The sequence below is a fragment of the Tauraco erythrolophus genome, chromosome 1 (assembly GCF_009769465.1).
Source record: "Tauraco erythrolophus isolate bTauEry1 chromosome 1, bTauEry1.pri, whole genome shotgun sequence".
Taxonomy (NCBI): Eukaryota; Metazoa; Chordata; class Aves; order Musophagiformes; family Musophagidae; genus Tauraco; species Tauraco erythrolophus.
In genome coordinates, this window is record NC_141465.1 from 53,386,375 (window position 1) to 53,411,802 (window position 25,428).

Here is a 25,428-nt window from a genome sequence, read left to right on the forward strand (position 1 = left end):
CTAGTTAAACATGATGGATTCAGGGTCCTGGTTTGCCATTTGAGCCATATGTCTTAATACATCCTTTTTAGTTATGATACCCAGCAGCCTCCTAGAGGAGAAAAGGAAAGGTCAACAATCATCTCATGTATCATTCGTTTTTCTCCCCATTCAGCTTCACGAACATTTTGTGAGTGCTTCCATGTAGCACTGTCCATCTCATCCATTCCCTAATGATTATCTTTTATAAAAGGCATTCTCACCTCGTGTATTTTTACTACCTTGGCTATGATCATCAACTGAAATACTTTGGGTTGTTACCTCTTTTTGTTGAGACCGTGATTGAGTGAGGAGCTACAACTACTGATGCTTTGTACAACCAAGCAATAAGGTTATCAGGCTCAGGCTGCAGAGGACCAACAGCACCAAACCAAGGCACGAGTGCCCTGAGCTAGGGAATGGGGATTAGTAACATACAAACTAAGCTAAAACACAGACTTTCTGAAACTCTCACTGTCTGACAGCATAATTCCTTAAAATTTGAGTGATAATTTCTCATTTATGTGAACCTAAAAGAATTATTTCTGTCAGGAAAGATGAGGCCTATGGGATATCTGGCCCCAAGAGTCAAAATTTCCTAACCCTCAGTACTTAAGGGCTTTTATTTCCAGTCCTTGAAGGCCATGAGGCAGAGACAGCTATGTCACTGCCATAGTTTTTCCACCTTTCATTTCTTCTGTTAGAACTGAAGATCAAAATTTCCAAACCCAAGCACTTAAAATCAGGACCTAAATCTATGTCCTGACAACGGTCCTTATTTTCTTAATGTCGAGGACACTGCACTGATAGTAACAGCTGCAATATATTCGAATAGCAAAAAGGCTTTTTGTAGAAGACTCAATTTGATGGCTCTGGTTTTTCTATCCTGTCATAAAGTTTCTTCTTACCACTAGATCCTGGGATGAGCAATACTCCCAAAATAGCTCAAACCCCATTGGAATTATAAGATGTTACTTCTAGTGCACATGGTGCGGCTTTTCAGTCTTCTAATTTCATGTTTGCTCACACTTCTTCAGCTATTTTTTGTGGACTTTCAATTTATATGCCGTTCCATTTTCCTTTAAAGAAAGCTGAGCAGATTAATTTTCATCCACTGATATCTCTATCACCATCTTCACAAGCATCTAATCTACTTGGATGTCTAGAAACAGTCGCATTCTTTGCAAACAATGCTACTTGCCAGATCAGCCTCTGTTGAAAATCAAATTATAGTGGAAGTCAGAATGGTTTATTTTGTATTTGTCTTTACCTTACCTAAATGACAATACACTAAGGATTTAGGAGAACAGAATGAAACATGACACCCAGCAAGGGCCGTTTTGGTTCCAAGTCTGACTTCTTTTGCTGCCCTGGAGAGACACAGGACAACCTTCCCTTATTCTTCCATTCACAAAATATATGAAAATCAAAACATTCACTTCATTGTCACAGAGGTGCTGATCAATTAGCTACTGCCTATACTTGGTTTTAAACAGGAAAAACAGTGTTTTTGTTAATGCTGAAGATAATCTCCCCAGATTCTCTAAGCACGCTTGACTCAGCAGCTACTCACCCACTGCGAGTGACAAGACACTGCCGGAGTCCTAGTTTCCGGAAAATGTCTACCACAGTCTCCATTGGCGTATGGTCAGTGACAGTGAAAGGGCTCAGGTTGAGAATACGCCGCAGCTTCAGTGGATGGGGACTGTTGGGTGGCAGTTCTGGGGGGTCTTCAGTGAAATACACGATGGAGTTGCTCACCACCCCATCCTGACGCTGTCTTGCATTCTCTGTACAACAGAAAGATCAAGGTAGACAGTGAGTTAGGCTTGATAACAAAACAAAACAAAATCCTCCTTTGAAAAGCAGAGATAGTAGTAGCTTTTCTTGTTCAACATACTGAGATCCCAGAAGTTGGGGTTACAGAGCAAACTTGAATTTCCTTGACACATTGTTCCCTTGAAGCAAATGCAAGTGATATTTTTACAAAGACATGCTTTTGTTTGGTTGGGACAATGCTTTTCTGAATAAATATGCAGGTCATTGCATTCACAAACACTAATCCAATTTTGGTCAAATTCAAATGATTGTATGTAATTTCCTCAATTGTGAGAATCACAACAGAAACTACTATTATATGCCCAAAGGAGTGGAGTCAACAGCCTGTCTACAGTCCCAGCTGGCTTGAAGCAGTATGTTTGTTCCTAGACTTCTCAGTGGAGTGGAGGAAATGTGGATATGATGAATGGATTTATGAACACAAAGCTAAGGAAGGACAAATTCACATCCCAGAGGCCTGGGGGTGGTGTGGGTGTTGTTCTAGACCAGCACAACTCTTTGGCAGGTAGGGTGAATATTGTGGTTTTGTACTTAATGCCTTAAATAGAGTTTGCATATCTAGATTTTAAAAGGGCAGACAAAAATTAGCATTCTACTTAAAAGAAAACAGTAAAGGGAGAAACACTATATAGCAGTAAAGGAGTTGTTTCATACAATTTTCTCAACAGTACATATTTGACCAGTTTCAAAAGTTCAAAAGCTATCATTCATACTTTGATCAAATTATGAAGGGAACTTTATAACACATCTAGTCTGATCAGTATAAGCCTTTTACTTTAAAGTATGCTTCAGCAAGAATTCTTAGCATTGAAGTGGTTTATTTTCTTTGTAGTGTTTACTTCATTTCTACTGAACACTACAGGGCACTACCAATATATGAGATGGATTTCCAAATGATAGAGAACTACTCTCTCCCCAGAATAAGCATATCATGTGTTTGGCTCTGAAGGGTTTATCTCTTTCTTCTTTTTTATATGAATTCTTGGAAATGGCTGGAATTATTATCTTTGATTAATATAGGTTGCTTCTGTTCTTGAGAGGTACAGCAAATCAGACATACTCAAAGCATATGTGTATATTCTTGGAGCTCGTTGCCATCAATCAAACTGCAGAAACCTGCTCCTGTGACTTGTAATGTGTAGACAGTAATGGTTTCCAACATGTTCCAGCTGCATTTTTTTTCCCTTTAATGATCATTGCCTTGTAATATTTCTGGAACTGGAGCAGTGCTGGCTCAAACCTAATATCAGTACTGTATATGATTTTCAACCTTCTCACCCCACATATTACAAGTCCTGTTGCAATTTATAGGAATGATGCTAACTTTGTCTCGTCTTGTTTTGATTCATACATTTAATTTCAAGTGTGAACATGCCTGCATAGCTCTCTGATATATGATCTGTGGTAAGAGGTAACATTAATCACACTGAAGGTAACTCCCACCCTTTGATAAAAACCCTTGACAGCTAGGTATTTCCTTCCCAAAGCTGCACCCAAAGCAATCGGCCCAAGCATTTCAGTTACCACATTGCTGTTCCCAAGGCAGCAATGACCCTGGACAACAGTGATTAGCCGAAGCCATGACTTCACTCTTCAAAGTCAAACATGTCCCTTGAGACATTTGAATGATGTAGTACTATTAAGCAAATTCAGTGGCATCAGAAAAATGGTGGACTTTGTATGCAGTCTCACTGGATGGGGAAGTTAAAGGCAAAACAGAAGAACAGATCATTTTTGCAGTCCGTAAGAAAAACAGATGCAGCTTAACAGAAAGAGCAAAGGAAAGGATGATGATGTCCGTTTTACAGAGTAATCTATGCAGAAGGCTCTTGTCATAGCTAGAAAGTCAATTAGTTCTCTCGAATGTGAAATGGCCGCTCATACTCAGGAGTTCACAGTTCACAGCCTATATTAACTACGTTCCTCTCTCAACTCCACGCTGGGAAAAGTACATTATACAGACAACCTGGCTTGTGTCCAAGACTCTGCCTTTTGTATGATGCCTCCGAAGCTGGCTAAATTTAAGAAGGGCTTTACAGAGTCAAATACTCCCCTCTGTAAGACTGTAAAGTAGGTGCCATCTAAAATGTAAACATCTATTCCCAGAGGGTGACTCTACCCGCCTGACCTACCTACCTGTTCAACAAGGACCGGTGGAAGGATGCAGTCCTCCTGGAGATGCTTCTGAGCAATTGGAAGTGGTGTTGCCATTCAGTTTACCGGGACTGGATGTATTTCTAGAGTGTGCTTAGTGCTCCACTAAGAAAGAAATTATGTAGGGGTTGTGCAATGTGTTGTCATATAGAGGCATCAAAGCTAGTTCAAACTGAGGAGGCGTTCTGCAGGGCATAATGCAGTGAAAGAAGAGATACTGGTGTGGGTCCGACTTTGCTTTTCAGAAGACCTCATTCCTTGCCTACAGTGCTACTCAGATGGGGCTTATACTGTTCCCAGACATAACTCCACTATCTCTGGATGCTGTCAGGCTGAGCAGGGGATAACCTGAACAGTAGAATACAAGACGCTTCACCACATGTGATATTTACCTCTTGAGAAGTAATATTATAGTTAAAGGAGACTTAGTGTATGTCTCCATGAACACAACTATGAAGCAAGCTGAGGTAAAGGTTTGCAACACATTAGCAACTCTGTGGTAATGATGAGCAGTGACTTCTGCAGTAAATGCAAAGCAGCTTTGGCCTCCAGTGAAAGAGGATTAACTATCAAAAAGTTGCTAGCATGGTACAAAACCAGTGTTTCACACTGCCCTGTAATGAAGCCATACACTATGTCTTTTGGAAAAGTGAAACCAAATCCAGATTTAAGTCACGAAGACACAAACTATACTGGAAATATTAACTGTTTCTCACAGACTCAGCATAGAATCACATCAGGAGCTGTCATACTCAACCCAATAGAAAATGGGTTACCAAAGATCCCTGACACCTGAGGATTTTAGGAAAACTTATCTATGCAGAGAAGTTTTTGATTTTAAATCTCAGTTCTGCCTCAGATCCTGTGAAAGATGCTCTTAAATAGAGCTGATCAGGAAATAGTACCTTTTCCTCTGGAAAATATGGATGTCAAAGAGACAGTTTTTGAACAGAAGAGCATTTTGATCTAAAATGTTCACTGAGTTTATTTTTAACTGATTTCTTTGTTATCAGAGCATAGCTGGACATTTTCACACATCTTCTAGCGAGCCCATTCAGTAATGTTGCCATTCATGACTTGAATCAAAAGACTCAGTTCTTCAAACTTCTCTGACTTGCTTTAGACAGCGTCTGACCTTTCTGCTTTTGAAGTGAGGGCTCTGCATCTCTAGCCCATGAAACGTTCCCACTGACAACACCTCCATGCAAAGGAGACGCAAGGAGCTATAAAGTTAGGATGGCAGCAAGTGTTGCAGCCATGACATGGCACAGACAGTGTAAAAGCCAGACACAGGATAGGCTACATCTAATTAAGGTGGTTTACTTCTCATAGGGGAATTAAGAAGACATTTGAAAATCATTAGCAAAAGCAGGATAAAATACAAACTATTTTATAAATGGTATCAGCTCTTGGCATTTACAAATTTGGTGAAACTTCAGACATATATTTACTTTCCGAGCTTGGCTATACAAGGCTTCTTTTGTTACTACCAAAGGAAGATTAGCCCTCTGAGAAGACCAATTGTTTGAAAGGAGTATTGCAGCTAGCAGCCTTGGACTTCATCTTTAAAACCCTCTTATATTAAGACTGCTATATAGAGGATTATAACTTTACAGAGGCTTTTTTTTGCTTGTTTCTGGAGAAGGAAATGGTGGGCTTTTAATTAAAAAGTTAGATTCCCACACTCCTTGGAAGTTACATTACAATTGTACAATCAGAGGATCTGTAGAACTGGCAGTAAGGCCTGTTCTGCTTTCCTGTGTTTTGAGAAATTAGGGGTATAACTAAATGAAAAATTAATTCAATTCATAAACTAATTTTTTCTAACTGAAATAACAGTTTACACCACAGAGGGAAAAAAATGAGAAAATAATTTCTTACTGAAGAGAATTCTGCACTACATTTTAAGGGGAGAAAACTGGGCTCTGCCATTTCTTTTCTTCTTCTACATGTAGTATTGATGTGGCATTGATGATTTTCTGCTATGGAATGAGAAGGGAATCAAGTAACATCTGAGTTACTTAAATACATGAATATAAATTTTAGGTCTAATCACTTAAACTGAATCTTTTTATATCCAAGAGATGAAACTAAATATGCATTAAAAAAACACCATTAAAAAAGCACTGTTATTTCAAATTTTATTTTAGCTTTGTGAGAAATAAGCAGGAAAGTGGACCTCTAAATAAGCCCTGATGTTCCATTTATGGATTTTCTTTTCTGAAGAATATGGGAGTTTCTGTCTGAGACAACAGCTTTTTAAAGGTGCCTGAAGCAGAGACATGAAACAGGCCCACGCAGAGAGGAATTATTCCATGTCAAGGAAATTTGGATATGCCAGACATTCTACTCCCCTGCAAAGTATAAGGCAACCATGCCCAGCCAGCAGCCTGCTTGCCTACCCAGCTGGCCCTCAGCACCACTGGACTGCCAGAATTCGGAGCAGACCATGGGGTTGATTCGCCAGGATCGCAGACCTCTGCAGCTCTGGATGCCCTGGATACAGGGAAGGTAGGAACACTTACTTTCACCCAACACACCAACTTTTCAATCTCCACCTAGCCATCAGGCCAACCAGGAAAGGATCTCATGGGTCAAAACCTGTAATGACCTGGATCGGGCTCTCAAGTAACCAGCCAACTATCCACTGGATGCTTGACAAAACTCAGCCATCTTTACCAAACAACATTCTCCACTGAGAAGATTTTCACCTCTAGCACAAAAGGCCTGCATGTGAAAAAAAATGAGATAGTGCAACAGAAAGAAGCACAGGGACTTGCACTTCATCACAGGATGAGAAAGGTTCACAACTGCCCCAGCTGCTACCAGCAGACCATGGGTACTACGAAAAGCTCAGCCCTGCAGTGGCTTTTCATCTGGTTCTGACAAAACTTCTGCCCATATGAGTCAAGTTTATCTCTGTTGTCTCTAGCAGAATTGTATTATACTGTTGTGAGCGATGACAAAATTCAGCTTACAAGAGTCAACCCCACAGAAGTCTATCAGATGGTATGTTATAATAGAAAAACTTCCAGCTACGGGTCCTAGCAACTAGTAAAAGCCAGACTCGGGCAAAAAGTTAAGTTTGGTTCTTATTTATCCATTCTTCCAAGTGGGTAACACCGGTAACATCCTACTCTATCAAAATTCCTATCAAAATCAAACATATTTACACTGATACTCTACTCACTTATTGCAAGAATCAGCTCTCGTCTCTGTGCAAATCCAATCAGTCTCTCTGAGTCTTTCGAAACCACTACTGGAAAGCCATTGTAGTCAGTCTCCTTGATTAGTGTTTCGACATCCTCCACAGTCATGCTGTCCTGCGTCAGAACAGAAAGAGGAGCTTCACCACGCCTCGGTCTCATGACGTCAGTTGCCAGGGTTCGGTGGGTGAATTCATCCTTCACATCCAGAAACGGGTAGCCATTCAGATGAATGTGAGCTTCATAGATCCCTTCTTTCCCAAAGGCATCTGCCACCCACTTGCTTGTGACAGCTGCAGCCATAAGAGGTACAATGTACTCCAGGCCTCCAGTTAACTCAAACATAATGACCACCAGAGAGACCGTCATTCGGGTAACACCACCTGCCGACAAGGAAAGCAGTTAAGTTTCCCTCAGTGCTCTTGAAGTATACGTACTAAGCAACTCATTAATATTTTTGTGCCTTACACTCAAAAAGGCACAAGATTATGCAAGCTGAGTACTTTGCCTTTATACTCTAAGAAGTAGTTTTGGTCTTATTTCACTAAAGATTTTTCGTCTGCTGCAATTTTCACAAAAAAGATTGCGTGAACTTGCTCAAGACAAAGATGCTAACATTGAAAAGCAAATAATGAATGCTAAAAGACTGAGTTATCAAACCAGAAAATATGCAAAATCCAGCTTGAGAAACTAAAACTGAATCTCACCCATTAGCCCTCTAAAATGACTCCAAGAATTAGCTAAGTATCATGGTTGGGGCAGGTGGGAGCACAGCGCTGGGGGCACCAAGGACTGGCCTTCACATCGGTTTACCTATCGCACTCATACTGGAGAGAAAGGTAAGCATTATCTTTGGGCACACCATGGTTACGAAATCCTATGTATGGAAAGTTTAAGGCCACTGCAAGAGCTACGTTACAGCTTAAACCCTAGCCTTTGATACCAGTATAACACACAGTTTGAACTGTATACAACTTGGTTTGAGGACATCTAGGCATGCAGCCATAGACAGAGTTGTAGCTGTATATTTTCCATCTAGTCTTTCTGTATTAATTTCATAAGCAAGCTCCTTACTCCTTCAGTTTACATTAAAGGATAAAAATAATCACATAACTGCAGACAAGTGTGTATGTATAGCTGAATTATTAGGTAACATTTCTTTGCCTCTGTTCAAAAGGTAAATGTAATAAATCTGCTATTTTTAGGCCTCAAAACACAGCACCATTTTAGATGAGAGAAATCAGAAACAGGTCATTAAAAGATGCTTTTAATCTAGCAGCATACAGGAAAATTAAATTGTTGATTATTTAACACAATGATCCGGATATGACTTTCATCTGAGGAATGCCTTAAACTTCTGACTCTGAAAAGCTGAGAGTGGATACCAGAGTATGGATCATTTAATACTTACTCTACATCTCTTACTCTAAGTGAGACAGGTCTTGGACTTAAGAATGAGCAGTGACCATTCTGCTGTATGTCTCGCCATACTATTAAAATCACTGCACCTTTATCTGGACTTTTTAAAAGAAGAAGTGATTGCTGACTAACAGATCAATTGGAATACCAGAGCAAACTTTTTTGTGTCATTTCTTTTATGGACATTAAGATCATTTATGGTTAAGAGGAAGCACTTTCTCTTTTTGACAGTAAGAGTCATCCTAGCTATTTTAACGTATCTGCAGTGCTGCAGGTGTTCACATCCAAAGAGGTGATCCATATTGTCTTTATAATCTCTGCAGAAAAAATGGCACTTTTGAGGCCAAATTCATCTGTATGTTTGCCTGGTTTTAGATGTCTGTTGCCAGATAAGACTGGTCTTTTCAGTATTTCATTCTTCTGTTTCGACTGTGAAGGGTATCAACACAGCTGGCTCAGATGTTGATGCCTACATTACAGACATTAAATCTAGACAAGCAAATCCCACCCTTCTTTCCTCTATAACTGATCACACAAATGATGCTACTTTTCTAACAAGAGACTCTTAAACTTTTCCAGCTCTTCTCTGAGTACCTCTTTCATTTCAAATCTACTCGATTACATAAATCATGTGTTATATCTCTCCACTGTTATTTCATCATCTAATGACAATATCAACGACAACAACAAAAGGAGTTAGGACATTCAATTACAAAAGGGGAAACATATGATAAGACAAAAACATGTTCAGATGGTATGCTTGTAACATTTCTGTTGCATCTGTGACTAGAAATTTGATATGTGAGGTATTATTCCATGATCTTGCTTTAATATTTAGCAGATCATTCCTTGTTATATCCAATAAATCCTATTGATTTAACGTAATTAGATATTGGCCTATGGTCGAAACAAAAACCAAAAGACAGCCCAGTTGACCATAGTGTGACATACAGCCAAAATAAGACCCAGAATTTTTACTTCTGTGTATCTTAAAATTTGGCCAGCACTAGGAATTTTGTTCCCTGCACTGATAGAAAGCATAGTCTGAATAAAGAAGTAGTGTTAGTCCAGCTACAGTGGATTTCACTACATCAAAATGAAAAACAAAAAAACAAAAAAACAAGCAAAAAACACTCCTTCTTGGAAACCTGTAGCCTAACTAATTTTTTCTTTCTTTCTATGTGCTTTTTGGCAGATTATAGGGAGTAGACATTGGTGACTGCAAACCTCTCTTTTGTTGGCTACCTGGTAGATGACTGGAGAGATCATTTGAGGAAGCAGCCTATGCTTTAGCCCATCACATCTATTACATTCAGAAATGCCAGCATATCACCTAACACAAACACAAAGCCCTCATAAACAATATGTAGGTCCCCAAGCATCAGTGTTATCCATGCACGAAGCAACAATCAGCAGGTACTGTACCCAAGCAAGCTGCCGCTCCCACCATAGCATAAAGTCCTGGCGTGACGCAGTCTGCTCCAGGTCTGCACCAGTTCCTGAAAATGATCCAGTCATGATGGTGATATGCCAGCTGCTCTACTCCGATCCCAACCATCCTGCCAGCCATGGCTCCAACAGCCATGCTGGGAATGAAAAGACCTGAAGGAATCTTGAATAAAACACAGACACATGAGCACCTTGACAAAAATGACTAGTAACGAACTTATTGATCAAACAATTTATTATTAGTGGTAAGAGACCCCAGTTTCCTTATTAAATGCTGGCTTAGAAGGTCATAGCCTTTTGGCAGCGTACAGTGATGTTCCCCGTGGTCTGAAAGAGGTTTCTGCAGTGACTAAGTTTGTGTGGCTACATGTGTATTACTAGATAAATAAAATTTTAAAGCATTTTCTTAGTACAATTCAGAAGTTTTTAAACAAATGAGCAAGTATAACAATAACTGGCTACCTGCCCCGGCACAAAACACTTTCTGCAGTGAAGGACATCTCATTTCAGATCCTCCTCCAGAAATATTACACCTATGCTCTGACTCCTGTTTAGGAAATCAACAGGACTCAGTTACTGGTCCTGAGTAATCTTCTACCATTCAGGGACATCTCAAATAGAGAAAACACAAAAGAAAAGTAAAACTCCAACAACTTCCTACTATTTTGGAGGTAACAGGCCTTCTAAAAGTCGATCCTCAGTTCCTGCTCAGTTTTTAAGAGAAAGATGAGATACTTTAGCTTTGAGTGTGACATAACATATAGTGTACAACTCAGAAAATCTTCCTATCATCTGCTGCAGTCAGATTCAGAACTAAATACTCAGATAATGGGAGCTGTAGACAGACAGATATGTGTTTTATATGGGCTCTAGCAACCAGACCCATAAAACTCACCACAAACAGCTTTATATATATTGAAATCTTGAATAAATTGTTCTTGGATCTTTCATCACTCATTTATGGGAAGGAAGAGGAATGGAAGGAAGAAGTTGAAAATCAGAATACTCAAATCAGAACTGTCAGTCTTCCCACTTATTCCCTCTTTTTTTTCCAAGCTACAGTGCTTTAAAAGGTTCAAAAATAGAACTTTTTGGCTCTTTTTAAATTTTTGTGTGGTTTAAAATGTGTAAATGAGTAAATTCAAAGCTATTATTTCCCTGAGCATAGCTACCGTGAGGCACATTAAGACATTAATCCAACAAGACAAACAACGATATAAATAATCCATAACTCTGAGAAAGCTGAAAGAGAGCTGCAGTGGGAATCATCTTGAATTTGCTTATTGGCAAGAATTTAAATTCATACCCAGGTTTCTTTATCACTTAACAAAACTGCAGATGACTAGAAGGTGGAAGAGCAAGGTTCATCCCTTTGCTGCAGCAGGGGCCTACAGTGCAAGGTGCTGGCAGGAGAGTGAACCAGCAGGAATGTCAACTGCATCAGTGTGGCTGGGTGTAGGTCAGAGGCACGCAAGCCCTGCCGGACACATCACAGCTGCTGATGTCAACCCTTCCGTGCCATGTGCTCGCGACAGCTTCTGTGCCTGTCCCCGATTTACCTTCATGCCGAAAGTGAATATCGTGATGACTATTTTAAACACCAAAGCTAAGGCGAGCTGCCACATGGCGGTGTAGACTCCAGGGCCAGCAGGTCTGTCAGGAATGTCATCCACCGGCCGGGTCATGTTTGGGTCATTGATATAGTCACAGAGCTGTGAGGACTCCAGGGCACCGCAGTCATTGAAGAGCTCTGAGATGAGCTCACTGGTGCTCCTTCGGGTGTAGGGGTTGGGGTAGGCGATGATGGCAGTGATAGCTGTTATCACTATAACCTCCAGGACTGGGTATTTCCCGAGTCTGGTGGTTTTTCGCCTCCTGCACCAGGCGATGTTGCAGCGGATAAAAAGGGTCCCCCAGAGGCCACCGAAGACACCGAGCAAGATGAAGGGGAAGAGCTCGGCCATGTACCAGGGGGTGTGGTACTCCACGTAGAACAGGACCAGCCGGCTGTTTCCAAAAGGATTGATGGATCTCAGTGTGAAAGCAGCCACAAGAGCAGCAAAAAATGACCTCCAGAGGGTTTTTAAAGGAAAGTAGTAGCTGACCTAAAACCAAACAGAGACCATAAACACTTCACTGAATGCGACAGAGGGTGTTTGCTTTAATTATTCACTGGAGCACTGTGCCCAGTAAGCCATTGTCGTGTGTTTCATCCATGACGCTACGTCTGGCTTTCCTGGGAACACCAGTTGTTACCGTAGGCGGAACACATTCACAAAGGTACCAGAAAAGGCATTTTCAGATTTCAGATAGGTAGTAGCAACCAGTGAAACTGCAATAAATCTAAATCCAAAGCTGCTGGCTAGAGATGATAAGATGGGTGCTCAGGAGCTTGGCTCATGTGGCAGCAAGCTGAAAGCTAGAGAAATCTCAGCACAGCGATACATTTCCAGATTAAACAATTTTGTTTGTTTCCAGAAAGCCAGTACTCTTCTTTTACTCAAATTATGCCAAAACATCTGATTATGTCTTATTACTACAAATCAAATATTATGTTTACCTTAGAAGAAAAATAAGCATATAAATATTTGAAAAGTAATGAGGAATATCAGAAAAAGGCATCAAATGAAAGTATATTTATTGAAGCAAGTGAACTGCCAGGTCTCACCTCTTCCAGACTAAAAAGCACCCCTCCAATCGGAGCCCCAAAGGCAACAGAGACTCCTGCGGCGGCTGCAGCTGAGAGCACCTGCAAAGCAAATATTTATGTACAAGGCATGAGTCCTTTGAGACACCAAGTATCTGGACAGGGAAGTTAGAGATGGTTTGAGTCAACCTCACCTCTCTCCTCTTTCCTTCATTCTTGCTGTACTTTGAGAAAAGGCTGCTGAAGAAGTTTCCACAGCAACAGGCCACGTGGACTAAAGGCCCTTCTTTCCCAAGGCTGAGGCCTGAAGATACCACCAGAACCAAGGTGACTGTTTTGATTAAAAGTGTCCACTTTCCCAGGTAGCCCCTAATAATGAACCCACTCAAGATGGTTTTTATCTGGAAAGAAGGAAGAACATGTTGAAGAGCTGAATAAACCTTTTCTACTCTGAACTTACAAAAGGAGTTAAAGCACCAGCAAAGTTAAAAAAAAAAAATATCACAAGACTTCTTGAAAAGAGACAGTGATGGAGAGACAGAAACCGTAGGTAGGGCAACTTTCCCACAGTGATAGCTGAGCAGGGGTTAAGCAAACCACACTTTCACTGTTCTTATGGGTGGTCCTCTGCATCGGTAAGGAGTCTTACAGAGATCAATAGAAATACGAAACTGTTACACGTCTCCTTGGCTTACAGGATCAGAGTTAAACTAGACCCAACTTTAACAAAGCAGAAAAAAAGCAAAATAAACAACCACAGAATTTTCCCAGTTAAACAAGAAAAGAAAAATGTTCTAAATACTTGGAATGGCCATGCCATAAAAGCTTGCAAGTATTATGAAATGAGAAAATCCAAGAGATCTTATTTTTACACGTTTCCTTTTAATTTTGCATTTGAGTGGCTAGAATAGAGCACAAAGTATGTGCGTGACACACAGGTTGCAGGGTGGGATGTGGTTTTGGACTCTAGCCCTGCAAACAGACTGGAGCTGAGCATCACCTCACACAAAAGATTTATCACTCAGAAACTACATTTACTGTTACCAATAAAAATTTTAAAAAAACACACGTATATCAAATATGTAACAAACGCACACATGTGAGTACTCTGAAACATGGAAATGATTTAAATATTTCAAATTATTTGTGGTGTTTTTTTTTTTCCTGATTGGCTATGAAACATTTGGATGCTTCTCCTAGAAATGAAGAAAAAAAAGCATGCCAAAATTTCTAAAATTTGAGCTGTTGATTCTGTCTGCCAAACTCCTAAATAATAATCATAGTGGTTCTGTAGCACTTTAAACAAAAGACTGCCCTGATTTCAAAAATTTTGTGTAGCTGTGCTGCTTGAATTACAGGGTTCCTCATTTTAACAGCTTAAATAGGGACCGAGGTTTGATATGTAAAATTTTGAAAACCAGGTAGAGATTTTGGCTGCCATAATACTGTCATGCCAACATGACATGGTGTACAAGGACACAACGCAGAAGATGGACAGCCAGATGTTTTCAGGGATCGCAAACGACGTACATCTCACCTCTTCAGGAGCTTAGGAAACCTTAGCTTTCAGCCCTGTCTGTTTATTTTATTTTGGTTTTAAAGCCTAGCCTAGAAAATAACTTGGTTTGTAACTATCTCAAGTACTTTCATTGAAAGAAAATTCTGTATAATCTTCTAGACAGTATTTTTCTCAGCCACAAAAAGTTGCAGTCCATAGAATAATGACTGGGAGTCATTGATTTTTAATTCAAGTATGGCAATAAGAAGTATGTATATTAACCTATCACAGTGGCATTTGAATGTTTTCTACTACAAAAAATTTAAGTGGGCACTATAGAGGCATTTTAGACAAAGGAATAAAGGCAGACGAGATGGAAAGACAATCTTGTTCCTATGCTATCTCAGTACAGTCCTGGAATGTGAAAAGGTGACAAATTATATTTTTTGTTTGTTTCATTTGGTTTTTAGATGTTCATCCACGAAGAGAAACTCACCTCTGGGATTCCAGAGCCACAGGCATAGGGAGCAAACACTCGGACCAGGGAGACTGCCAGGAAAGCAAAACATAGAGCCCACATAATGTATAGAAAATAGTTTAGAATGTAAGCACTTGCACCCTAGAAAAATAACAGTAACAAACATTGTTAGACAAATGCAAATTGATAAATCTCATGCTTCTACTAGGGATCATGATAGCACGGAGCTTGGTCTTTTCATTTACATGCTAGCTGCTGCGTTTCCTGAGGAAGGACAAATGGCTTTATATACTCCTACAATTTTTTTACTCATGGAAAGAAGCAGCATACTAATATATATCTAACCTGGTCCATACAGTCTGTTTGCAAGGGACTCAAACACCTTAAACAGAGCATCTTTTAAGCACTAAAAAATTAAGCCAATTACAAAAATTTCAAAATGTCAAATAAATCTGTCATAACGGAAAAAGTATTTGGTGATAAAAAAACGTCTTTTTCTGAGAACTGGTATTCAAAGGCCAGCTCTCCGTGCAGATGCTGATCTTTTCAAACAACATCTCTGTATATATCTGTAGATAGTTCAGTTCACAGATGGGAAGGCTGAAACTGTAAATAAATTCTTTCCTTCTATATGATGATATCTATGATAGAGTTGAAAATCATCTGAGAACACAATAGCTTGGCAGATCCCACTCAGACACATCTCAATCATTTTTGCCCTGATATTTTAAAAGCATTCCAGTCAATAATAAAACCTATCTTCACACTGAATAGCTTTGCCAACAGAATGGAAATGCTGATGATCATTAGCAATGGTTGACTGTGCAGTGCCATAATGAAAGCATAGTCAGTAATGACCCTCAAGCTTTCTACCTGTCTCCAATGGTCAAGTCAAAACTGTTGTTAAAATCTGCCTTAAAATACTCCTCCCTCTTCACAAGCATTATTTTTTAGATTCATTTCAAAAACCCCACCCACACAGACAAAAGAAAATCCAGTAAGAGGCATCAATTTGATACAAGGAGCTTAAGCCTTCAAACAATCTCCTCTAGCAACATGACACTACAGAATAAAAACCAAGATGAGCCTCAGTGCATGAATTGGTATGAATCTTTCACCTCTGAGTGAACCCTTCCTACCGGATGCAATCCCAGCTGCTCAAGAACATCGAGGCCCCTGTCTTTGCTCTGCAGGACAGCAGCCTGGATATCAACATTATGATAAATCAAACAGGAAAACAGGCATTAATCAGTTGTATTGTGTGTTCAGTAAAAAGACCTGGCCAGGCCCAGTTCCCAGTCATGAAAAACTTAAAGCTAAGAAGTCTCCCTGTTTGCAAACCTGGAAGGAATCCACCTTTAACAGTACGAGTGCTTGCTAGCCTCATTTTCCAGGTCTCTGTACAATTGAAAAGACAGTAAGGGAACCACTGCCCTTATCCTATGGATCCTTATTTGGAAGGAGGACAACTTGTTAAGGTTCTCTTGTGTGCTTTCTGAACTTAGCAGATGGCTTTGCTGATAACAGCAGAAGAGCAAAGCAATGCCATCCCCCAATGCCCTGAGACTAAGCAGTCACAGATCCCACACTTACAGTGATTGACATCCGTCTCTGGTAACCATGGATCTTTGTTGCTACAGCTGAAGACGGTCACATTTCCTCATGAATGTTTTCTCCTAGTGCTTGCAATTACAAACAGCTATGGCAATATTTACTATTCCTCTAGAGAAAACTCTGGATATGTTACCCCAGGGCAAAATTCTTCTGTCAGTATGAACCTGGAGTAACTCCAAAGAAGATTCGTGCCATCACAGCAACTTGGCCCTACAACATTGAGCGAAAGCTGCAAATTTGCTTCTAAATTCACTGGAGTCGAATTAACTTTGTTTCTTTTTACTTGCTCTTCTCTCACATCTCAGAAGTCATACGAAAACTACGTCAGCTCGTTACTGCAATCACAAATACACCTACTGCACTGTGACAGGACCCCAGATGAGTCTATATGGCCAATTCAGTCTCATCCTTTGGGACAACTCTTGTGGTTACATTTTCCAGATATCTGGCATTCTGCAGGTCCAATTGCAGGAGTTTCTAATGATGAATAATAAGAAAACCTTTGGGAAGTAAGTAGTAGTAACTCCATATAGCAAACGGCTCATTTCTCATTCTTTACATGCCATTACTAAGGCCCTGAAACAGTAACGGTCTTAAGCATGTACACTGGAATCAGAGACCAGAAACGCTCCTCAGTAGAGATGATTCTGCTAATAGCTTTTCCACTAGTGGCTCATAGGACTGACCCTGGCAGCATTCGTAAGGAAGTATGCAGGGAAACTGGGCAAAATTTTGTATTTTAATTTGCAAGACCAAGCAGTATTTCAGATCTGGTGTCATTCCAATTTAGGTACAAATGGAGCACAACTGAAAACAACCTTCATAAACTCAGAATACTGAAATAAAACATATCTCTCAGGATGCCATCCATGGCTGATCAATGCTTGTCTTCTCCAGAGGCCAAGAGCTCTACTCTGACTTGACTTGGGACCTCATATCTTACAGACTCCCTCTGATGGACATTACAGATTAGGAGGTGCGTTCCAGGTATAGAGGGGCTTCCTTGTCTTGCAGGTCTCAGCTTCAGGGCAGGAGATCTGGAAGCCCTGGGATGGGAATCCAGTCCATTGATGGATCCAGTGTCATGAGACATGGAAGACATGGAGCCCTTTCCTCTGCTTTGAATACATATGAAGCACCAGAAACAGAGTCCTCTGCTCCAGTGAAGTTGAGGTTAGGACCAACCTGGATCTGCAGAATAGGAAACCTTCGGGTCACCAGATACTGGCTAGAGATTTAGCTGAAGTGGATGACATCTGATATGCTTTAACACACCCACTCCTCCAGTAAATGTGAGGTTTTGAAACTCTCTTGCATCAAAAAACTCTTCGCCTGCTCTTTAGAAGCAGTTCCGGACTAGAGGGATGAAGGTTATCATTGGCCTACAAAAGAATGATTAGGGAAGAAAACGTAGCCTGGTATATTTCAGATGTGTTATTATGCTTTCCATAGTAATTTATATCAAGACTGCTTTGGGCTCATTTTATAGAAGGACTAGAATGGAAAACGTTTTTCAAGAGATGCTATAGGAAACATCACAATTCTCAGTGAGAACATATGTACAGGGTTTATCACAACCATAAATCGGCAAAACCACAGGGAAGAACTAATCTAAATCTTAGTCCTCAAAATGTCAAATTTAGTTGTCTATGATGAGAAAGTCACAGTCATGCATAGAAAAGACGACACATCTGGCCAGAGTACCTTTAGGGATACTGTTCCAAGTACTTTCTGTCTAAAATATGCTCCAAATTAGCCCTTCTGTGCACTGTGCATTTTGTAGGGCTGTTACCCAAATATCGGGCATAAAATGAAGCAATATACAAAAAAAAAAAAAAAAAGGGTAAAATTATCCTGAAACATAGTCAAATTCAGTGTATTTTGATCCCTCCTAGAGTACTCTACAGCCACAGGAATCATGCAAAACTTGCCCGTATCATAAGCTTTTTGCTGCAAAGCAGAATTTTTACTTTCCATATTCACATTTTTGTTGGGCTTTGCCTGGGATTTCAATGCAACAGTAATAGACAGCTATATTATTAATATTTACAGCATCTGTTGGGTTGTGGCAGCCAGAAGCCCACAGATCTTAGAGACCCATTTGTTTTGAGAAAGAGCCTAAAATTAAGCCAACATTAACCTCGTCTTTCCACTGTGACAATATACTAGGAGACGAGAAGCCAAATTTGAATAAGAAGTGAGTAAAGTTTCACAGTGCACACCTGGTTCATACCTTTCTTATCAGCCCCAGCATACAATAGTCATGACTGCTGCTTTCGAATAGCAGGTGACAGCAATAAATTTTCTCAAGGATATGCTCTGTTCATTTATTCCAGCCTGTCAGAGTAACAGCATGTCAAACACATGCACAGGATTTCCAAACCCCATAACAATTGTAACATTCTCCTCTTTTTTCCCTTCCCACGTTTTTTTGTTCTCTTAAATTACAACATCGTTCCCAGTCCTGCAACTTTACACCAGGGTAATATTTCTTCACTATTAACAAAGACACAACTACTCAAACCATCTGTTGATGAAGACCAGTGTGAATCTAGCAAACCTCTGACAAAGGGAAGCTTAGCACTGAGACCAGCAACTGTGTGGAGAGATTTCTGCCTGCGATCAAATGGTCAGGATATTCAGGAAGAGAGACCACTCCACTACTTTCGCTACAATTAATTAGAACTATGGAAAATTGACCTATATACATATTTACAGATGCTCTCATCTAACACTACTTGTACTGTGAACCTAAAGCGACACTGAAGGGAATGTGAATGACAAACTTGTATGGCAATGAAGATGCCCTCAAACACTTTCTGCAGGACCGGACCACCTCCATACTGGGGGAAGATCTGAGACAATATCTCCAAGTCACCCATTTTTTAATTGCCTAACTGGAGATTACTCCTCCCACAGAAGTATATATTTTCTCTTCCTATTGTTGACCAAACTGCATTACCAGATTTCTTTCTTTAAAGTCTCGTTACATACTTAAGGCAGTTCTTTTCAAAGCTACGTTCATCCTACTTCCACGTCATATTCAATTTTTGTCACATTCAAGTCACCTGTAGAAATGGGGGAGAGGGGGATTCAAGACAACAATTCTGCCCAAAAATTCAAGTTGTAAAGGGATTAATATTATTCAATACATTTAATAGCTTAGGTTGAAAATAAAATGTCCTTTTCATACTTTTTATAAAAGTATCATCTGCTAAAAGGAGTATAGAAATGCTTCTTCTGATGTCTTGAAAACAAAACTTTCAACTGCTTTGCTTTGAAACAACAATCTTTGTATTTAAAATTACTACATTAAAAAAAAAAAAAAAGAATAGGAAAAAAGTTCTTAAAATACAAGTTTCATGTCAGTCCAGAGCAGCTTTTTCCCTTCCTGTCCTCTCCCCCTACAAATTTTTCACTTTGGCCATCTCCCAGGGAGTCCGTTAGCAGCCTTCAGCACTAGTTAAATATTTTGCTCTCTGACAGAGAAACTGAGTGCAAGGGCATAACAAGCAGTTCTTATGCAGCTCCCACTACTACTCACAGCATTTGAATACATAAAAACCATCTGCAATCCTGAAAATTTCCTCTTAAATGTATTTGTCAGGGATAATCTTTTTTTTGTCCCATAAAATGGTGTTTAAAACAACAACAACAAAAAAAAGGATAGCAGCTCAGGTCCCCTGCTGACTATGCTGCAAACATTATGAAACACTTTTGGTTTAATATCGACAAAAAGAGAGTGCAATCTCACAGTTTTCCAATTTCCATCACACACGACACTGAAACAACAGGACCTCTCCCAAGTCGAGCAGATATTGCTTGTGGAAATGCCTTTTTTTGCAATGCTCTCAGTTCATTACTTTCTCTTTCTGAGGAACTCTCTGGAGGGAACATCAGTAAGTACGAAAAAAAGGGCATTCCCTGGCCTGCTGTGACCCCAACCTAATCAGCTCTCCCATACCTCAGACTGGCTTATGAGAAGTTCAGACCATTTCTGCCACTGGGGACATTTGTCCCTGTCATCGAATGTCGTTTCGTTAGACGTCCAGCAGCACTGCTCGTGGCTGTACCAGAAGGCAGACAGACAGACACCCTCTTTCAGGTCTGTCATCCAGTCCACAGCTAAATCTATCACTCCGGCTAACGTGCCTGGGAAAAGAAATGCAGAAAAAGGAACCATGGTGTTAAAAAGAAAAATATTGAGTCACACGGAAAATACATCTAATTATAGTAACAGCAAGAAACATGATTTGGGGAAGCAGCTGCAATGCAAGCACGGATATACCTAACAACTGGGGGGTAACAGTGAGTTTGCAAAGAAACAGCCACACCAGCTTGTTGTCTGACCTTCAATGCTCTCTCATAAGCTTTTATTTTAAATATTACCATTTTCATCCTGACTGATTGCCAAGTAGTGAAGGGATAACTGGTGCAGGGCCTGATCAATCCTGCAGGACGTCCCCGGCAGAGGCACTGTTCGACTGAGATAAGGAAGACTTCATGCAGGGTCTCTATACACCTACTAAGCTGCAGGTCCCAAACCACACTGTGTATTTGAGGAGTAGGGAAGGAGGAGGGTACATCTGTTTTCCTAGCCTTACTGGTCCCAAAGCAGCCACCTTTTAGAAGGATGATTCCAGTACAGAAACAACAGATGCCCAGTCCTGATTTATGGACTTAAAGGAATCGTACTCTCGATGTGCACGCTCATCAGCAATCCAAATAGGCAGAATAAAACCATCCTTCAGATCCTCCCGGTAGCCAACTCACCCGTGTTTCAGCTTTTTCCCCACTTACGCAGGGCCACAGCGACGCCCGGTGGCCACCGGGCACAGAGGCCGGTAAACTCGCGGCGCCCAGACACAAAATAGAAAATCCCGCTTTTCCAGGGCGTTTGCTCCTCAGCGATAACAACCTGCCCCAGCACCGGCACCCTCAGAGCAGATGTATCCCCACGAAGGCAACATCAGCTGGAACGAGGAGGTCGGGAGCAACCAGAAGGCAGCCCTGCATCCCATCCCGTCCCTATGGCCATAGCTTCTGGAAAGCGTTAAAGCACCAAGCGTTAGAAGAGTGTTTTCCAAACCCTTTTCGTATACAATGGAAAGTAGAAGTCAACATTATTTTTACAAGTAGTCATTAATGCAATGTCAGGAAACCAGTAACAGCTTTGAACAGAATTTATCGATGCGTTTCAGTAGGACTAAAACACTGGAAAGAAAAATGCTTTGGAAAACACAAAATATCCAAAACTTTTAGCTTTGTGGCTTCTGCTAAGAATGCAATTCCATGAAGCAGGGGTGGGGGCTGCTCCCCTCTTCCCTAGCAGCTGGAGCACACAGGTACGTTCAAGAGCCGATTTGTTTGACCTGCAACTGAAGTTTCTGCTTTTCATTTTTGTGCAAAAGGAAAAAAACAAAACCAACCCAAAAAGCATCTCAAATAATTCAGGCAAGTGTGACCTTGTTTTTATTCCATAGAAAGGAAAAAAACCACCAGTGTTCACAGAGCCTTACACAGAAGTATATCTTCTCAGTCCCTTAAGAAGGATACTTGTCCCCACACTGACAAGCAATATGACTAGGGCAGCAGTGAAGAATTTTTGTTGTATAGGAATAATCTGAAGAACTATACAGATATACCAGACAAGATCACAAAAAAAATGGCTGCAGAAGGGAGTAATGATGTCTGTACCAATTGTTTTCTTTCATGAATACCTTCCTTTTCTCTTGCTTACTCTTCCATTTTCCTAAGTTTCTATGGAAACAATGAACAATACTCATAGACGATGATAAATCACTGTGTTGCTAGTAATGTCAGCATCAGTAGCTTGCTGAGTTTTGCAGTAAACTCGAAATTCTCCTCGAATTTTCTGAAAGTTTCAGGAAACTGTACAAAGAATCTTCATCCCTTGGACATGAACGCCAAATGTTGTGCCTCTTCCATCTCTTGATGGACCTTTATCATTCTCTGTAGCTCTGTATCAATCTTCAAAGCTCACGTCACAATTAACCAGGCAATTGAGTATTAATGCTGCCCAGCAGAAGGTGCAAAGTAAGGCAGGCTTTTGAATGTTTTTCCCCGATAAAGTTAATAAACAGAGTGAGGAACTATCATTCAGTTCTCTAATATAACAAGCTTGCACGCATCCCAGTACCTCCAGGAAAACGTGCTTACTTACGTAGCTCATCTAATCCCTTTTGCCAGACGCTTTGGGATCCACAAAAGGTGGAAAATGTTACATGCAGTTTACTACATACGCTTTATAAAGAAAAGCATGAGAGCGGAGGGTCAGCCTTGCAGGGTAATAGTGCAATAGTGAATGTTTCACAAGGCACATGACCAGGGCTAGAAGTTTCCCAAGTTCCGAATCTTTGCAACTTTAAGTGACATTAATGGAAGTTGCAGACCGTTCAGCATCTCAGGAAGTCAAGTCTTTAATTTCTTGTGCTTACCACAGCTGTCTAGGTTGTAATAGAGCATAAGTTTATCTCCCTACTTCTCCCATCAAAGGAACTGAACTTGTTCTGCCTCTGTGTAACCTCCTGCCTGGAATGAAAAATAATGGAGCACTCCAAAGCCATCTGAACTTCATTTTAGATATTAGTCTTTTACCTCTCTCCTTTTCCTTTGATTGGTGATGGCCAATACTCATCCATTACAATGTCCCAATGAGAATGCTTTGAAAACATAGTTTTCCTGATGCACCTGAGCCAGAAAACATCAGCCAAGTGGCACAGCACCAAACTACAATGGGAATTTTTCACACATCCAGCTCCAGTACCAGGGCATTTTAGCATTGTTGTGACAGTACGTTTTACCACATAGCTTTAGAAAACACAGTCTCTTTTGCCGGTCTATAAATAGCGTATACCTTCAGTTGGCTAATAGTAATGGTCAGATTGAGGAATGGCCGCTGGTCTGCAGGCAGGATCACAGAATCACAGAATGTTAGGGGTTGGAAGGGACCTCAAAGGATCATCTAGTCCAATCCCCCTGCCAGAGCAGGACCACCTAGATCAGATCACACAAGAACGCATCCAGGCGGGTTTTGAACATCTCCAGAGAAGGAGACTCCACAACCTCTCTGGGCAGCCTGTTCCAGTGTTCTGTTACCCTTACTGGGAAGAAGTTTTTCCTCATGTTTAAGCGGAACCTCCTATGTTCCAGCTTATATCCATTTCCCCTTGTCCTATCATTGGATGCCACTGAGAAGAGCCTGGCTCCATCCTCATGGCAGTCACCCTTTACACATTTATAAACATTAATGAGGTCGCCCCTCAGTCTCCTCTTCTCCAAGCTAAAGAGACCCAGCTCCTTCAGCCTTTCCTCATAAGGGAGATGCTCCAGTCCTAGGATGGGCATAGTAAAAACCCAGAATTCTTTAAATATGAGTGCCTAATAATTCAGTATCCACACCTAAAACTTTTAGGCTTATTTCATAGAATCATAGAATGGTTTGGGTTGGAAGGGACCTCAAAGATCACCTAGTTCCAAATCCCCTGCCACGGGCAGGGACACCCTCCAATACACCAGGTTGCTCAATGCCTCATCCAACCTGGCCTTGAACACTTTCAGGGATGGGGCATCCACAACTTCTCTGGGAAACCTGTTCCAGTGCCTCACCACCCTCAATGTAAAAAATTTCTTCCTTATATCTAATCAAAATCTACCCTCTTTCAGTTTAAATCCATTGCCTCTTGTCCTATCACTACATGCCCTTGTAAAAAGTCCCTCTCCAGCTTTCCTGTAGGCCCCCTTTAAGTACTGGAAGAGAAATTCACACCACTTGGAAATTATGAAACTTCACATCATGCTTTTACCAAGCAACATGATACAAGAGCACGCTGACATCACTGAAAAAGCATAGAAAATGGCAGCTGTTTCAGTTTGGCAAGAGAAATACAGCTTTCAAAGTTAGAAGATGTGCTAAACTGAGCAGAAGACAGGAGCAATTCGAGAAATTAATGAATTTGCCATCTGAGTTTGAGCAGCCTGTTAAATATGTAATGTCTGTCTGGCCTGGAAGCAGATCTGAAACTGAGTCTGAAACTGTATTTCCCTTCATACATATATAAAGAAGATAACCCAGTGGATACAGCAATTTACAAGGCTCCACTTTGTGTGTCCACAACCAACATTCTCCCCACATCATAATATCTACTTGCAGAACTCAAGTAAGTGAAGACAAGGAAAAAAAGTACTACCAATAAAATTAACTTCTGTGAATCAAAGATTCAGAAATTCAAAGTAATCCATCAAGTGTAAAGTGCTCAGATATCAGTATTTCCAAAAGCAATAGAAAAATCCCTCTACTGGGGAATAACATTTTTTCTAGGTCAGCACTCAGCAGGAGACTTTGCAAGTGGGTATTTTTACTGAGGATTGTAACTGCATGGATGCATAGCTGTCTTTTTAGCTTGAAACATCAGTGGAGAGACAATGAAATAAAAAGAGAAGCATATGGCATTGCAGCAAACTTGGGCGAGACGGTTTCGGGCATAACTGTAACGCTAACACACACGTACCTGCCAGTAGTCCTATGAGAAGCATTACAACCCATCCTGACCAGGCATCCAGCAAACTCTTGATGAACTCCCATATGGATTCCTTACTTTTGCTTGTAATCTGAAATTAAACATACATAGAGACACGTTGCAGATTCAGGATGACACAGTTTTAGTGTATAATGTTTAAAACAAAAAATATTTAACCTCCTAGGTGTATACAATTTCTCTACTCTCTACTCCCTCTAGTCTCAAATATTTTTTAAAGATGCTCTGCTGATTAAGTTGCTGGAAGTGCTTCCATGTTTGCAAACTCAGGATATATCACATTCATATTTTTAGAAGTCCTCCTCAAGTGATACAACAAGTTAGCAAAACTGTTTGTTTTTCTCACCACCAGGATGGCTGCAACCCAAGGACCACGATGCATCAAAGCCAGACACCTTTACCTTTCTGTGTCTGTCAGTGTCGCGTGATTTCTCCCGCAGCCAGTCAATGGTGTGGAAATCTTCGTAAGTCCCAACATCAGGGAAAGGCTCATCCAGAAAATCCATCAGGTTGCCAGAACCGTTCATGTCTCCTGCATTGACCATATT

General features: G+C 40.6%; 1 protein-coding gene across 2 annotated transcripts; it reads right to left on the reverse strand.

Moving 5' to 3' along the window:
* On the reverse strand, positions 1 to 25,428 carry CLCN4 (Cl-/H+ antiporter 4). 2 transcript variants are annotated; one of them, XM_009982333.2, is made up of 11 exons: positions 25,282 to 25,428; positions 24,854 to 24,953; positions 20,287 to 20,474; positions 14,727 to 14,849; positions 12,927 to 13,133; positions 12,754 to 12,834; positions 11,645 to 12,190; positions 10,062 to 10,248; positions 7,202 to 7,600; positions 1,592 to 1,808; positions 1 to 91 (listed from the first exon to the last, which is right to left on the reverse strand). In XM_009982333.2, exons 1-11 carry the CDS (start codon positions 25,423 to 25,425, stop codon positions 1 to 3), a joined length of 2,283 nt encoding a protein of 760 aa, XP_009980635.2. In that variant the 5' UTR covers positions 25,426 to 25,428. The 2 variants fall into 2 exon arrangements, with proteins under 2 accessions (XP_009980635.2, XP_009980636.2); XM_009982334.2 differs by lacking the exon at positions 12,754 to 12,834 and having other exon boundaries at positions 25,282 to 25,407.